The sequence below is a fragment of the Mercenaria mercenaria genome, chromosome 15 (genome assembly GCF_021730395.1).
Source record: "Mercenaria mercenaria strain notata chromosome 15, MADL_Memer_1, whole genome shotgun sequence".
Classification (NCBI taxonomy): domain Eukaryota; kingdom Metazoa; phylum Mollusca; class Bivalvia; order Venerida; family Veneridae; genus Mercenaria; species Mercenaria mercenaria.
Window position 1 is genome coordinate 62,771,891 of NC_069375.1, and position 17,124 is coordinate 62,789,014.

Sequence of the window (17,124 nt, forward strand, 5' to 3'; positions counted from 1 at the left end):
TAGTACATGGATTTACAAGAAGTGTCAAATGTTTACACCAGTATAAACGCACAAAAAATAGCATTTAGGTTTTGAATAATTTGTCTTCAAGTTAAGAAATCACAAACGTTCTGTCCGTCAGCATATGAAAGACGACTGCACAAATTTTTATCATCAAGAGAAATACAGGTTTAAGAAATAAGTAACCTTTATAATAACAAATCGTAAAATATTAACAGGCGTGGTTGGGGGGCGGGGGTCGTTAGAGTCTTTATGTGAGAAGTTGTTGTTGTGGGAATCAAAATGGCGGAAAATGACGTTTTTTTATTGTCAATAATTTTCTGAAAACTATGTAAGTGTAATTGTGTCTGTAGTTTTCTCTTAATTTCAATATGGTCAGTTCATAGAGCTATGTTTTGGCTTTAATTGGCATCAATCGTCGGCTAAAACGATTTAAGAACAAAAACGTTATCGAAGGCACCAGTTTGCTTATGGGGGTAATATTTTGAAAGACCAGCACTTTTTTCCTCTATTTTAACGTATCTAAACTCTTCTGAGGCCTTTATGTTGTTAACTATGATTGATCACTTGCTAACTAAGAAATTCATCCAATTTTCACGCACATAAATACATTCATCGCCCAATTTATATCACTTTATGCATGTTATGTATGTATGGGGATGACTTTATGACAATTTTTTGTTGTGGGTAAATATTGATGGGAAGTCCTCGGTTCAGGTCTGGCAAGAATGAGTCTGGGTATCATTGAAAAGTGTAAGCTGATTCAAAGTTAAGCAGTGTTTTGCACATATTGGTTAAAGTGAATATGTCTGTGATATTGTTTTAACTACATGGATAGAATTTTAAACAATCGCGGAAGGATAAAATATGTTACAAGTATTATTAAGAGATCAATTATCGGTTGAACTTATACATGTATTGGAAAACGTTTTGTTAAAAGAATACACAAAAATACAGTTAGATGAATATAAAGTCCCCTTACACAATTTACTTGACACAATTGACTTTACTTACAGATACAGGACTGGTATATTTGTACAATTTTAAGAAAAAGTTTCATTATATTATTAAGTTATGACAACTGATCTTAAAATAATTACTTTTGACAATTTTGTCCCGCTCTGATGGATTGTATGTACCTTGAATGTATACAACTGAAAGGAATATTTCTCCTAAATCCAAATTGGCTGCAGACAAATTGAAATTTGGACAGTAATTTCAGTGCAAATTTCATATGTTATCAATATTTTGAAGTTATGGTATTTGGTCAACAGTAAAACGCGACTCTAATAAATATAAACATTAAAAAAAATATTTTTGTGAGATTTTGTTATGCTGTCATACTGCTCAAAATTAAGACTTTTTCCTTTCAAGCGAAAGTTATTACATATTTTCCACCAGTGTCAGATGGCCTAATTGCAAATCAATCCAAAATAGAAAAAAATGGAAAAAAAGTTATTTTAAAGTAGTTGCCAGAACTTATATTGAAAATTTCTTCTTAAAATTGTACAAATGTACCTGCATCTGTAAGTAAAATTAAATGTGTTTAGTAAATTGTGTAAAGGGACTATATAATTAAGTAACTGACTGTATTTTTTGTGTAACCTTTTAAAAAAACGTTTTCCAATACACGTATAAGTTCCACCCAGAATTGACCTCTTAATAATGATACTTGTAACATATTGAATCCTTTTGGTCTTTTTAAAAATTCTACCGATCTAGCTGAAAAGTTTAACCAATATGTACATAACACTGTCTAATTTTGAATCAGCTTACACTTTTCAATGATACCCAGACACATTCTCGCCAGACCTGAACCCAGGACCTTCGCATCAATGTTTACCAACAACAAAAAAAATGTCATAAAGTTATCCCCACAACAACGTAACATGTATACAGTGAAAAATTAACGATAAATGTATTTAATGAAAATTGGATGAATTTCTTAATTAGCAAATGATTAATCATAGTTAACAACATAAAGGCCCGAGTAGGGTTTAGATACGTTAAAATAGAGGAAAAAAGTGAAGGTCTTTCAAAATATTACTCCAATCAGCTAACTGATGCCTTCAATAATTTTTTTTTCTTAAATCTATTTAGCCAACGAGTGATGCCGATTAAAGCCATAACATAGCTCAAGGACTGGCCATATTGAAATTAAGAGAAAACTACAGACACTGTTACACTTACTTAGTTTTCAGAAAATTCTTGACAAAAAAGCCATTTTCCGCCATTTTGACTCCCACAACAACATCTCCTCACATAAAGACTCCCACAACAAAACTTTACGTTCGACCCCCTGTACTTATTGACTGATTATGATCCATATGCGAAATTGACCTTTTAGTTTCGGTATATCGTTGTTCTTAAATTTCAGACGTACATAGTTGTTCTTCCAAAATGAATAAGTTTCAAACCTAGCTCATTTGTCAGCAAGACCATTATTCTGGTAAATGTCTAATTGGCTCTATATGACACTTTAATTTTAAATGATGAGGAAGGGCTAAGATGCACAAAGAATTAAACACAACAGACATCATTTTATCCCGACTAGGGGCGTTAAGGACAATCTTTAAAAGAAAAAAGCCAATGTGGCGTTTTTGATCATCAGTTGGCATGATTTAACAATAGACTTTAATGTCTTACAATAGTAAAATTAAGGACGTAAATAATATCTTTGGGGAAAGTGACAGTATTTGATGAAAACTACTTAGAATACGTGTCAGGATTTGCTGTTTCTTTTTGTGTATTTGCTAAATTTACTATTTCAGTTTTTAAAAGGCATTAAAAAAGTTGATAATAACATCTGTTTAAAAAATACACAAGTTACTCTAAAAACTACTTTTAGAGTCTGTAAATAGTATGTAAATTACCAAGGACGTATATATCGTCTTCAAATAACTGCATAATATGTGGGTCACCTCTTTTATTATTTAATGTAATGTACAGTATGCCAAATGCCAGTTAGCTTCCTAACCGTAAATTACAGTTTGCACAAATTAGTTTTACATGAAAAGGTTCTACAACATGTACCTTCATAGAAACTGGATGATGCAATTTTGTCATCATTGAGCATTTTGAAATATTCAAGGTGGCCAACAAGATGGCCACCAAACATGCAACATTGACTCCTAAATTATAGAAGATTTGGACAGGATTATTAATATATATATTACCTTTGTTGCTAGAGGTAACAAGATAAACATTTAATGTATATTTCAAAGGAGAAAATCTTTTGAAAAATCCAAAATGGCGGTCAAAATGGACGCCAAACTAGAAAATTCCCATGTTTTGCATTAGACACTCCATATGTGCATGTATTCCTATTGTTTATGGTTACTCCTAATAATTGAAAATGCTTATAACACTTTCGTAACAAAGAGGTGAATAGAATGGACGGTAGCATTACAATTTGAACATAATAGACCATCTTTAATATTTCAAAATGCTCAATGATGACAAAGTTGCATTATCCAGTTCTTATGAAGGTACATGTTGTAGAACCTCTTCATGTAAAATATTTAGTGTATACTCCAATTCTGGGATTTTAATAAATTTAATAAATTATTAATTATTGGATATTATGTATCATCTTGCTCACTTTTTCCATGCTGATAATTTTAGAACCAACCGCACTTCCAGCTCGTGTACGTGACCATATCTCTATATTTCTTTACCTCTATCTCCGCCACGCTCTCATTTCTACCCTTTTTACTTCCTTCACATGTCTCTTAGTCATAAACCAATGTAAAATATACTTACTGTTTCTAAGCACGTTTAAATATATGCAGTTACTATATTACCATTTTAAAACAAACAATATGAGATAAATAGTTGACTAGCTTTGGTAATGTATTATTGATATGCATGTTTCATTTGCACGTTTTCCATAGTTTATAAATACTTTATTTTCTAAGTTACCAGCTATCCCTGCTATTTATAAGGAAAGAGTTTCTAAATAAGCTTAGCTTCCTACTCAATCCTTGATTTGTGTAAATATATGTTTGCTGTATACCTGCTTGAAAATAAATATTGTTTAAACCAATTCTGGGATTTTCGGTCGACATATAATGCAGAACGGCTCGGACTATTCATATGTTCAAGCATGTCTGTTTTGCCTTTTTCATAATTAAACAATTTAATTAATGGCCCTCTTATGAAATTTTGCGCGTATAACAATTGGGGGCAAGGTTGCCCGATTTGCCAATCGTTGCACTAATCGCAAATTGGTTACTTTTGCGCTGAGCAATTTAAAAATGCACAGATTGGTTATTTGCGCAAATATTTGCGTAGCTACTGCCAATATGATAACGCAAACAGTAATTATTGCAACGCACTGAACAAAACATTTGGGTATGCTTACACTTAAAATAATGTTGGTAAGCCATAAATATGTGCTTGAGAAATGCATAATGGAAAACACGCTCATCAAAATTATATCTTTCTGGCGCATTCATTAAACTGAAAACGAATGAAATCAAATGTTCCGTTTTGTCCGAAAAAAATGCTTTCTTTTCTTCCCTTTGATTTCATTCTCAGACTGGCTTCTCTTCTTCAAGTGAGACTTTATGTTCCCGTTTTTGTTTTTAAATCTGATGCAATTCTTATGGGCCAGGTTAGACATTATAAACAAAAATTTGAAATTTTGCAAATCGAAAGGAAAAAAAATGGTCATTAACGACATAAATTGCACTGAAATAAAGCCATCACAAATACAGGCGCAGAGAATAAGAGCGCATATGAGATCATAAACATTATTAAGACTGTATTGTTGAATGTAACAATATGCATGGAATTTTGTAGAACTATCTTAGGTGATTCTGCATAAATGCATGGTATTAAATAAGTTTCTTTTGTTATTGTAAAATTCCAGTTTTTGTCAAGCATTTTACGATTTTAATAAAATCAATGTGGAAAGATGATTTTGTCTAAAATTTTTGAGGTCTAAATTTAAAGGTTATCACAAATATATTCCTGCTGGGTTTTAGTAGGGGTTGGAGTGTTCTCTCATCTTCGGACCCTTGCATACGCAAAGACACTATTTTTCAAATAAAAAGGCAAACAAAATAGATATCAGTTATTATAATTGAATTTATATTTTAAGCAATCATTCTTATAAGTCAAAACATGGTTCAATAATCAGTGATAAAATTTCATACCGACTCCAAGGCGGAGCCGAAAATACATATTTACATAAAAAAAGTGACGCCGTAATAATATTACGTCATAAAAATCTCACGTCGTACACAATGTAAGACCAAAACACTGGAAAAATAAATTACCAATCGTTGCAATTGATTAAATGTGATAATTTTTTTTATACAAGTGTTGCAGTTTATAGTATAACCATTGTGGCCTTTTAACTTAGATAGACAAATCTAACCGAAATATCGGTTTTTGGCACCTCCATACTGTATCCGCAGATACAACATGAATTGCCCGGTAAATATTTGCCATCGTCGTGTAAACAGGTATTGGCTTAGTCGTTGTACTCGGACTATATCATTATCATGAAAACAAATCTTGCCGAACTAGAAATTAAAAGAAATGACTTTTACAGTTACATATTAAGAAGATGAGTCTAATATTTCCTAAGGATTGATACATACAAGTACAAGAGTGAGATCAAATGGCATACAAATCGATTTCAGTGGATTTTCTACACATTTGCGGAATATTCAGAGTTAAGTCTGAATAATGTCTTTTTGCCTACGCATGTATATTGCTTTACTTTATCTCTTGTCAATAACGTGGAATCAAGGCAGGAAATTAAAATTAATGATAAATTTGGTTCTGAATCAGCCGACCCTCTGGTAAAATTGTGTTTCACTGTTTTTAAAAGAGAAATGATTCTAATAATGTGTTTAAAGTTACACTTATTTCGTTAAACAGAGACACATTATTATAGCCAGCCATGAGAGACTACTATCATATTTACCAAACCACATTACTCTGACCTTTTCAGGTTTATACCTACAGATGCATGTATGCCGAATTTAAGCTGATTCCAGTCGTCCCTAACTGCATTCCTTGGTTGCCTAGAGTAAGTAATATTTTTATGTCTGAATTTATTTACGTATATACTTTATATGATAAGAAATGTTTGAATGTCTGAGATGTTTTAACATATTCTACATAATAGAACGTATCAAAATCTCTTAAAGCGACCATTCACTGCCTTATTCATACGCATCCAACACTTTTGTACCAAAGGAAAACATATCTGCATTTTTAATGCAATTCTCAATTGCGTAAAATGTCATCATGTTATTGGAATACAGTTTTGTACTATCCAGATGTCGAAAAACATCTTTCGCGTTTGCTCCCTGCTCTTGTTCTACATCATTTATTTTTACCCTAACTGTCATTGGAAGATAACCGACAACATCTAGCAAATCATATAACCGAAACTGACTAACTTTAACGGCATGTAAGCACAGTAATTTAAGATGTTGCTGATTTGAAACACAGATTGCTACGCTTTTGTCATATCCAATGTCAACTTCCTGAATAGTTAATTCCGTTAAATTGGTGCCTTTACAGAGTATGTCATTCAATAAATGCAAACTGCTTCTTTCGAAATGTAAACATTTAAGTGAAGGAAGCAAGCTAACGAACTTAAACACGTTGCCGCAATTGCGCATCATTAAATATTGTACGCTCGAAACGAATGGTAATATATCACTTGAGTTTGCTTCATTCCCGACATCCTCGGAACCAAATATATTAACATTGTATAATTGAACTTTCTCAAGGCTAAACGAATTCGTTACCAGTTTTGCAAACTGTTCACCTTTTATTACTGATTCTGACATCATCAACCTGCGAAGGTTCCGAAACATGTTAGCAGAAATATTTAATACCGTTAGATACTCCCCCGAAAGTCGTAGACATTTTAAGGAACTTTGATTTTTTCTCAAGATGTCTCCCAGTATAATAGTGTCCACATATTCAGCATTATTACAGACTAGCATATCTAACTGACTTGCCTGTGCAATGTGTTTCTGTGTATACAATGGAATGTCTATATCACAATACAGCGACCTTAATTCTCCAAAATCTATATCACATATTGATAACATGTATTCAGATGTTTCATGTCCTACATAGATGTCTCTTAGCGCCAAAGGCTCTATCCTGATTTTACACTGGCGGGCCTCTGTTATACATCCTAACCACATACGTTGAATTTCAATTACAAACCCTTTGTAAGATGATAAGCCACAACGGAAATCTTGACAATTGACATCATTGTCAATGATGTTAAGTGTTCTATCCGAAATTGTTTTCAATGCACTAAAATTCAAACCGCTTAGAATTCGAAACACAAGACTCATTCTCAAGATGTTTTCTGCTGTACTACAACAGTCTGAAATTTCACCTGGGTATATGCTTAAATAGACGGCAGTAAAAAAGTCTTGAAATGTCTCATATACGAACGAAATTATCTTGCACCTTTCCGAGACACTTCGTCTGTAACATATTCTTTCAGACAGAATCCCAATATCTACAAACAGTTTCAGTTTGTCTTCAGTCAGTCCATAGTAACAGAGGTTGGTCGTTTCATATATGTAACAAAAACGCCTCTTATATTTATATAAACAAAACGAAAATTCGGCTAGTGGTACAACTACAGTGTCGAAATATTTTTTAAAATATTCTTTATCTGTAAACTTTGTCATCAATTCACATAAGTCTTCAGTTGTTTCGTCACTTCTGTCAAGATGTGATAAAGCACCACTTCTACATGCTTGGCCAATCAGACGATCTATGACTGCGCTATAAATTCCAGCGAGAGAAGAATCAAGATTCGACTTGTCATGCCATAAACATAGCAATAATTTCGACAACAAAGGATACTTTTTCAGGTGGTTAAGGTTTTTATCTGCCAAACTGGCGAGGAAGTTTTCAGAATACCGTCGGCGGCATGTCCTTTCATTAAGGTAGTGGGACACGAGAGTAATGTGTTCGTCTGAATAGCCGGTATCAATTCCTTCAAGCGCAATTATCATGTCAAATTCTCCTGATTTAGGCCTGATTGCCGCTAATTTCCATGGCCTTGTGGTATACATTGTTGCATATTTACTCTTCGTTTCTCTTAACGGAAGACCTTTTGATATCGTTGGAGATTCCCGACAACCTACAGGTGGTATCCATTGATTTAGATCGTCCAGGATAACAAGACATTTCTCTTCTCCATATTGAAGGAGTTTGTAAAGAGAATCGGAGTATCTATCGTCAATAAGGTGTTTTAAGATCATTTCTTCTATTGTGGATTCCTGATCACAATACTTAAGTGAAATGAAAAATAAGAAGTCTATATCGCGAAAATAGCTAAACCAACTGTATATATTTGAATCTTCCGAACAGGATGACGGTGGTGTAGGATCACGACTTGCAACATTTTTTTCGTGAGCTGAACACCATGAAAATATCATTTGACGACATAGTGTCGTTTTTCCCATACCAGCATCAGCTGTTATCAATATGATTTTCTTCGCTATGTTTTTAAGAAACTCAGATACTTTCAATCTGTATTTTTTCACATCTCCGTAAATATTGTAATATTCGTGCTCGGAATCTTTACAGTCGTCGATACTATCAATTTTATAAAGCTCTGGAGGCACATACACCCGGCCTACACCGATCTCAATCTCAGGCAGCAGCGGGGAGAGTTCTGTTTTTATGAAGAATTGTTGGTATAACTCAATGAGAGCTGCTTGCATTTCTGAAAGCATAATGATGCATTAACAACAACAAAATGTATTATGATATAACTACAGACATATCTGAAAATAAATTTGATTAATTGATAAATTGCACCGCAGATTATCTATGTAGACCAAAGAACAAGCAAAAAGCTGCAACGAATTAATTTTTCACTTCATATTTAATGACTTTATAACATTTGTGAATTGATGTCATTTATTTCCTTTGTTAATTCCACGACCTACAATTTAATGGGTGTATGTAGAGATGGTACCTAAAAAATTCAAATTCATCTTTACAGATTTTTGTTTTCGGCGTAAAATAATAGCTAAGTGCACCAATTTTCTAAATATATTGATTGTTTTCCTCTTCTCCATGTAAAAATAATAATATTTGATAGTTAAAAATTGACTTTCTCAAAATATCTGAAGCAAAGTGGACAACTCTTGTACTGACCGTTTTTCAATGATTTTAGGATATCCCCAATTATAGTCTATATCAAAAGCTTCCACAGCTAAATAATTTCAGTAGAGTATAGTGTAAGTTTAATCTACTTACATCACTTTGAAAGAGCCTATACTGAACTTCCTTTTGTCTTTTAATAAAGTAAAATTCTAAGACTAGCCAAGAGTCTAAAACGCTTAAAAAGTCTGAGTGAAAGAGAATGACATGCTCTTTATTATAAGCTTACCGAAACTATACCAAAAATTTACCTGAAAGAAGTTATTAAAGATTTTCTTTGTTAAAAACAATAAATAAATCACCTTACAGCTTGTTTAAGGTAGTTGAGCTGTAATAAAAATCATTAAATAAAGTAAACTTCATATGCTTTTTCAGCATTTATTCGTTTTTCAAGGAAAGCAATGATCGAGGTCCATCCAGAGACTGTTGAATTGCTTAAAATACATTACAATCACTATCTTAAAATTGTAATTATATTCGATGACAATGAATGTTATATTACATTATTTGAAGCAAAGTACTCCTGAACAGTAAGAGAAACTCTTCAAAATGACTAAAGCATAAGAAACACTTTCAAACTGATTCATTGAAATGTTAAAGATGCACAATTTAGCTACTTTGTTACGCAAAAATGATACCAATGTAACTTTTTTTTGTTATATCTCATTGTTGGATCTATAAAGTTTACATTTTTATATATAAATTTTGTGTTAACCAATGTTTCATCATTGAGAACTATAAATAACTTTGACTAAAAGATCAGAACTTAATAACGTTTCTTAATTTCGTAAATTTTCTTTAAAGGAATTTATGCATTATTATATATTACATTATTTTCAAGCACTACTAAACTTTCTATCAGGGCCTCACAACAACTTATCAAATAACTGTCAGTGTAAGCCATGAGAAAAGTTGTATATTGAATACAATGAGATTTAAACAAATGTAGGTCATATTTTGTCTAAATGATCAGTTGTTGGAAAAAGGACCTATCTGATTCGTCTTTCACTTTTGACCAATGTTTTATATTTGCTTCAGTTTATTGGTCAGTTCAGAGTTGTTCCCTTAAGATTTTCATGGGCAGGTACCATCTCTAGTGTATGCATGAAAGCAGATGAAAAGCAGTCTTCAAATTAATATCAATATTAATTGCTTTGTTGAAATAAGGAAAATGTACTTATTTTGTAACCGACACGTGTGTCTTTTCTTCACTAATTTCAATGTTAGTATCATTCGCTGTAAGATATATTATCAGTTTACAGTATCCTCAAATAAACTTAAAGTATGGTTTGTCTGAGCTTTAGAAAACGTTTATACTGAAGTGAAGTACATTGTAAAGTCTTGTTGAAATAGACAATTTGTTTTATTTTTGTAGCGTTTAATGTCGCTAGGACACAATTACAAGTCTTATGTCGACTTTCCAGCTTTGATGGCGGAGGACGACCTCAGGTACCCCGCCGTGCATTATAACATCTTGGTCGAGCACCTGGTTAGAATCACCGACCTTCCGTAAACCAGTTGGATGGCTTCTTCACATGAAGAATTCAATGCACCGAGTGAGGCTCGTACCCACATCGGCGAGGAGCAAATGATTAAAGTCAGCGACCATATCCACTCGGCTAAGGAGGCCCCTAAAATATTACCCTCGACTGTTGAATTTTATCAAATTTGCAGAAACACAAAAGGTAGACCAATGGTAAAATCAAACAATAATTGGAAAACTACTTTGATATAGCATACTGCAATTTTTCACTAGAACGTGTGTTAGATCAAAACAATGTTATTATAATTATTCATAGTATACTTACGCTGTTTATCGTTTAAATAGCTACTCATTCTTCTATCAGATGACTTTAGATCGGCATTCACTACATTCCCGGGTTGCTGCATCATAAAAGATACAATGTTTAGTATGTTTTTCATCAGTTGTTCGCAAAAATTATAGACAGTTTCGATGCAGTTAGATTTTCTTCTCAAACTTATACTTACTCCTACTACAGAAATTATGGATACTTTCTAAATATCTAACGACACCGGAGTTTATCGGTCTAGATTACGGTTAGAACACCCCAAGCATATAACTCATAGCAGCAAAGATAGTCACGTGTTTCATTTTCAAATGCAATATTGAAATCATGCTTTTCAATAAAGCTGGAAATAAAGTCGTAATTCTGATAACTTGACTCGATCAAAACGTTCCTTCTGTTATTTTGACTCGGTTGCGTTCTACGTTTCCAAAGACCTCAGCTCCCTTTATAATAAATAGATCGGCAATGATAGACACATTACTGTTGTATACATTTTTTAAGTAAGTTTAAAATAAAAAGGGAAATTAATAAACCAATGATTGTATTAATATGTTTATACTCCATATTTCAGAATAAACTGGAATATGCTAGACGATTTACTCATACACGCAAGTCTTAAAAAGAATCAAATCATAACAGTTTTAAAATCACGACTGTCACGTCAAGTTTTGAAGAACACTACGTTACCTATTTGATATCAATAAAGAAATTTATTTGTTTGATAATATTACATATAATTCTTTTTTCGTGTGTCATGTCCTCGATAGCTTTTAAAGTTTCCTCTCTTACCTCTAATTCATCTTCAAAGCTGATGTGGCATTGTACGTTTTTGAGCTGTAGAAAAGAGGATTAAGTAATGTCAACCCACACTTACTTTATACCAGATAATAAATGGAAACATGTTTTTCAAGTTCCTTACTATAAAACTTATGGTTTACGCAAAAAAGAATATATTTGTTCTAGATAAAGCACCATTTCTACAATCAGATAATTTATATGAAATAGATGACAAGATGACAATTATCAAACTGATTAAATAATGTAAGGTTTCACTTCGTTCTTCAGTATATCTGTTCCTAGGTATTTCCTTTACAAAAAGACATGTACCTTTCTTTGGTAGGTTTCTATCTTTGAAAAATATTTAAACGGGAGTCAATTATAGTTCCAATAAGAAAGATATTCAAGGTCAAGGACCAACATTAACGGTCAAAGATATAGGAATGCAGTGCATGAAAACGAATAGTAAGGCAGTTCGTGAAAAGAAATAGGAATCCAGCCCATGACAAGGAAATAGGAACCAAGCCCATGATAAAAAATCAGGAACCAAGCCATTGACAAGGAAATCTGAATTCAGCCCGTGACAAAGAAATAGGGAGCCAGCCCATGGAAATAAATAGGAACACAGCCCATGAAAGGAAAAAGGAACTCAGCCCATGAAAAGAAATAGGAACACAACCCATGAAATCAAATAGGAACACAGTCCATAAAAAATAGGAACACAACCCATGAAATCAAATAGGAACACAGTCCATAAAAAATAGGAACACAACCCATGAAATCAAATAGGAACACAATCCATAAAAAATAGGAACACAGCCCATGAAATCAAATAGGAACACAGTCCATAAAAAATAGGAACACAGCCCATGAAATGAAATAGAAACACAGCCAACGTTACAATACTGTATAACAGCATATACATGTATGAATGTAAACCTAACGGATATATACAGACATATGTAAATAAAGCAAAACAGGTTGGACAAAACAAGCAATTTAATGAATATTTTTTCCGCCGGCTTGAAATGATCAGTGGCAAAAAGAACACAAGGGAATTTAACTGTTTCCAATCACATCCACACATCATGTTCCTATTCATCAGGGTAGCAAAAATTAAAATCCCACCAGGTAAATCTTTAATATACATAATGAAATTAAAATCCCACCAGGTAAATCTTTAATATACATAATGAAATTAAAATCCCACCAGGTAAATCTTTAATATACATAATGAAATTAAATCTTTAATATACATAATGAAATTAAAATCCCACCAGGTAAATCTTTAATATACATAATGAAATTAAAATCCCACCAGGTAAATCTTTAATATACATAATGAAATGCATCATATGACACAACATTCACTACTACATACACAGTATACGATACAAAAATTGAAAAATCTAAGAAACATATACATAATCAGTGACTACATTTTCAGAAAACAGAACAGCAAAAGAACACTAGTAAGGGTCCGACGCCACAGACCAAAAAACAAATACTGAAGTAGATTTTCACAAGTACCTATTATGAATTCTACCACCTGTCTAGTTAGGAGAGCAAAACGCCCAACTGCAGAACGGAATATTGGCATTTGCGATGCGGTTTGTTTAATTTTGTTTTTACCTACCTCATTCAGGTGTACAATGGCATCCTTTGCAGTCGCGTCAGAAGCAAAAGCCTTTCTATCCTGTAGAACCTGAATCATTTCATCGATATATTTAATAACTACATCATCTTCAAGTGATAATGCTGCAGAGTGTAGTATTATATTCCTGGTATCTTTCACCTGCAATATACAGTTTTATTTATTCATTTCACAGAAATCAGCGGACGATATTCCTTTAGTTAGTGCCTATGTGAGGCAGAGGTTTGGCAAGCGGATAATTATCATATAAATCTAAGAAATGTCAAACTAAATGATATAAAATACGATTAATTTGTATTGTTCGTTGTTTTGGTTTCATTGTTTCCTATATCAAGCAGTCCAATAACAGCTGCATCAGAAAATAGAATTATAGATGAATATAGTTTCGAAGTGAGATTAAATTTATGAAAACAACTGTCCGTTCTTTTGTTGTCTCTGTTTGGTAACTTCTAAAAAGAACACTAAACACATGTTTTGTCTTCACTTTCGAATTTTGGAACAAAAGGTATCTTACAGGTGTTTTAAGATGGTTATTCAGGTGATGGTCAAATCACGGATTTGTTCAAAACTTAAACATCTTTACATTTTGATTTTCGAATAGTAGTTTGCCAACCAAGATAATGTAAGTTGTTTTAGCATAAGCATATTTTATAAACATTCCTAGTCTAGGAAATGATAAAAAATATAACAGCTGTTTGATATTGCGTTTGTCAAAGATTTGCATTGAAACTTTCATATTTAGCCTAATTTCATTATAAATGCAAGACTCGAAAAAATAACATTATCACATATTGCTTGGAAATAAACGAATTCAAAGGTACATGCGGTTTCAGTACAGATCGTTGAAATACCCCATTATCTACCAAATGATATTAATACACTAAACATTTCCTAAATCAAATGAAATCCGCTACTTTTTAATTCTTTTCTCATTAAAAAGGGTAGAGGAGGTAATCATAAAAGATAATAGTTAAGGGTATAAGAAATGGCTGTGACTAAATACAGAGTTGGTGCGCCCGTGATATATTACAGACTCCGGTATTTATCGGATTAACTAAATTTCAACAAAAATACCTTAAATGTATATATATTGTAACCATGGTGATTCTAACCCTAACCTTTAGTCAGTATATTATGCACATTATACACTAAATGCGTGCGGACATGTAAAAAAATGAGTATTTTTTCCGTGCGTTTCATTTGATAATAATTCCGCGCATGCGCAGAACGGCTGCACCAACTCTGCAATGAGAAATTAACATTCATAAGAAATGATAAAATCTGTGACGATCCTTTGAAAAGGAAGATGAAACCAAGTGACATAATAACACGCTCGGTTTCATTGAGTCTGTTCATGAGAGGTTACATGAAAATTGCAACACCCCTCATGTCCCCCGGACCTGGCTCAAGCGGAACTCTATTAAAGTAAAATAAATGTACTCCATGGTCTCAAAGGACCTGAAAATTTTACAACACTGAAAACATGATTTCTAAAAAGGGATCTGACTCTGTGTAATGGGCGTTTGTTCTTCCTCAAATTAATATCTATTCTAACACGACCAGCAAATAACCTACATACATGTAGAGCAAAAGCTATCTCAAGTTATTCTACAATATACCACTCGCGTGCAATGACGTCATCCGATCCAGGTGTGTAGCGCGGTCGTAAAAAGTAGTTACACATTTTTCTAACAATGTTGATACTAGTATGTCGTGTTAGAATCGAAATAATAAGTTCCCAAGTGTGATTTATCATAGAATAACCCGAGTTTTTCGTTCTTATGCGAAACAATATATCACTCAGGCCTGCGGCCTTCGTGATATATTCTTACGCATAAGAACTCAAAACTCGGGTTATTCTACGATAAACCACGTTTGGGAACTTATTATTTCTTAAATATAATATAGAAGAAATAAAAAATGTCATAAAGTGTTACTTAAATGTGATTGTCCGTCTTTAAATAAGCTCATGTATTATATTACAAATACAATTATAATTTTAAAAATAAACGAAACAAAGTTGGTTGTGACTAAGACATTGGTTTGTACTGTATCAGAGCAGGCGTGCTAAGTGAGTAAGCATTATTTTAAGATTAAGAAGGCATGAAATGTCGCTTTCAATGAATAATTGTGATTAATCGATTTATTATCATTCTAAACATAATTCTAACACGACCAGCAAATAACTTACATACATGTAGAGCAAAATCTATCTCGGGTTATTCTGCGATATACCACTCGCGTGCAATGACGTCATCCGATCCAGGTGCGTAGCACGGTCGTAAAAAGTAGTAACAATTTTTTCTTACACTTTTGATACTATTATGTCGTGTTAGAATCGAAATAACAAGTTCCCAAGTGTGATTTATCGTAAAATAACCCTTGTTTTTCGTTCTAATGCGAAATAATATATCACTCAGGCCTACGGCCTTCATGATATATTCTTACGCATAAGAACTCAAAACTCGGGTTATTCTACGATAAACCACTTTTGGGAACTTATTATTTCTTAAATATATCTGGAAATATAAAGAGAAATCAACCTTGGCTAGGGATTCTATATCTGTATCCATTCTTTCTTGAATGTAAGTATCATTTATCGCTATACTGAGCAAGCCTGTTGCATCTGTGTCTGCAGCACTCTGTTTGTCCGCGTAACCAAATGTACTAAGGAAGCATTTCCCTAGCTCCCAGTAGTCTGTTAACCATTTGCTTGGATCCGTGTTGGTCCATAAAGGGTCATTATTGCTATGGGCTTTAACGATGTAGTCATACAAGTAACTGCATACTTTGTTCGGGCAATGTCTTCGACAAAACTGTTCACTGCAAAAGCAATGTTTACGGTTTTTCTGAATGCATTTCTTTTGTACTGAGTGTTGAGGAAGCAGGTTATCAGATGTACATTCGCCGCAGTGCAAACTCAAAACTCCTTCCTCTTCTTGTAGACGCTTTAGTATATCAGCATGGTGGCCCCTTACCTCATTCCTTACAAACGTTTCAAATCCTTGTTTGAAGTACCTTAGACTAAGTGCTGCTCGAACCCAGTTTCGGTTTGATTGTTTGTTTAAGTTTTTCTTCAGTTCTTCAGACATGTTTTCTGGAAATTGTAAACAGTTTACATGACTGTTCAAACTTCATATGTTTTTACATGATTTCAGTATCAAAAGAGATGACCCAACACCTGAAAACATACCAACTGATGCCCTGCTTTTACTCAAGTAATGTCCGGTTTATTTACAAAAACATTATCACCTTTAAGATTTGATCTGAATGAGGATCTACCAACCTTGACAACGAGAAATCAGCATCCGGCTATGTTCTTTGTCAATATCATTTTTCCAAGAAACTCACTAAAGGAATTAATTGTATATAATTCCAGCGTTGTATAAATTGATGTGTGCGTATCTACCGTGCACTAGTCTGTGTTCAGACCCTATGTTTTGCTCAAAGGAGATTACTCCTCAGGCTATTTAAATTTTGTATAATTATGTTCCTTTCAGTCAAAACATTGTGTCGTTTCAGCATCTCCTGAATCCTGGAGATCGACTTTCATCAGGTCAAGCTATAACATCTGATAATGAGAGCCAAGACTGATGAAGTCAGCATAAATAAGAGCAATTATTTAAAGAAATAGATTATGTAGTCGGTAGCCAGGCTAACTGTGCACATGAATCAGGTATGCCTTCCGCTGCCTTTGCATATGTTAGAGTTTCA

At 33.2% G+C, this 17,124-nt stretch overlaps 2 protein-coding genes across 2 annotated transcripts; both read right to left on the reverse strand.

The window, feature by feature from the left end:
- Positions 1–6,179: 6,179 nt before the first annotated feature.
- LOC128548804 (uncharacterized) lies at positions 6,180–11,061 on the reverse strand. The gene is made up of 2 exons (XM_053524287.1): positions 10,980–11,061; positions 6,180–8,728 (listed from the first exon to the last, which is right to left on the reverse strand). Exons 1-2 carry the CDS (start codon positions 11,059–11,061, stop codon positions 6,180–6,182), a joined length of 2,631 nt encoding a protein of 876 aa, XP_053380262.1.
- A 605-nt stretch (positions 11,062–11,666) lies between these two features.
- LOC128548805 (uncharacterized protein CXorf38-like) lies at positions 11,667–16,502 on the reverse strand. Its single transcript, XM_053524288.1, has 3 exons — positions 15,954–16,502; positions 13,393–13,551; positions 11,667–11,813 (listed from the first exon to the last, which is right to left on the reverse strand). Exons 1-3 carry the CDS (start codon positions 16,500–16,502, stop codon positions 11,667–11,669), a joined length of 855 nt encoding a protein of 284 aa, XP_053380263.1.
- Positions 16,503–17,124: the final 622 nt, after the last annotated feature.

Bases quoted from the DNA above. Each gene is read 5' to 3' on its own strand.
- LOC128548804 (XM_053524287.1), bottom strand. From the start codon at position 11,061: ATGCAGCAACCCGGGAATGTAGTGAATGCCGATCTAAAGTCATCTGAT. The intron at 8,729-10,979 runs GTAAGTATACTA...TTATGCTTTCAG, and splicing joins CTATTTAAACGATAAACAGC to AAATGCAAGCAGCTCTCATT.
- LOC128548805 (XM_053524288.1), bottom strand. From the start codon at position 16,502: ATGTCTGAAGAACTGAAGAAAAACTTAAACAAACAATCAAACCGAAAC. The intron at 13,552-15,953 runs GTTGATTTCTCT...TGTATATTGCAG, and splicing joins ATATAGAATCCCTAGCCAAG to GTGAAAGATACCAGGAATAT. The intron at 11,814-13,392 runs GTAGGTAAAAAC...TCTTTTCTACAG, and splicing joins CCATTGTACACCTGAATGAG to CTCAAAAACGTACAATGCCA.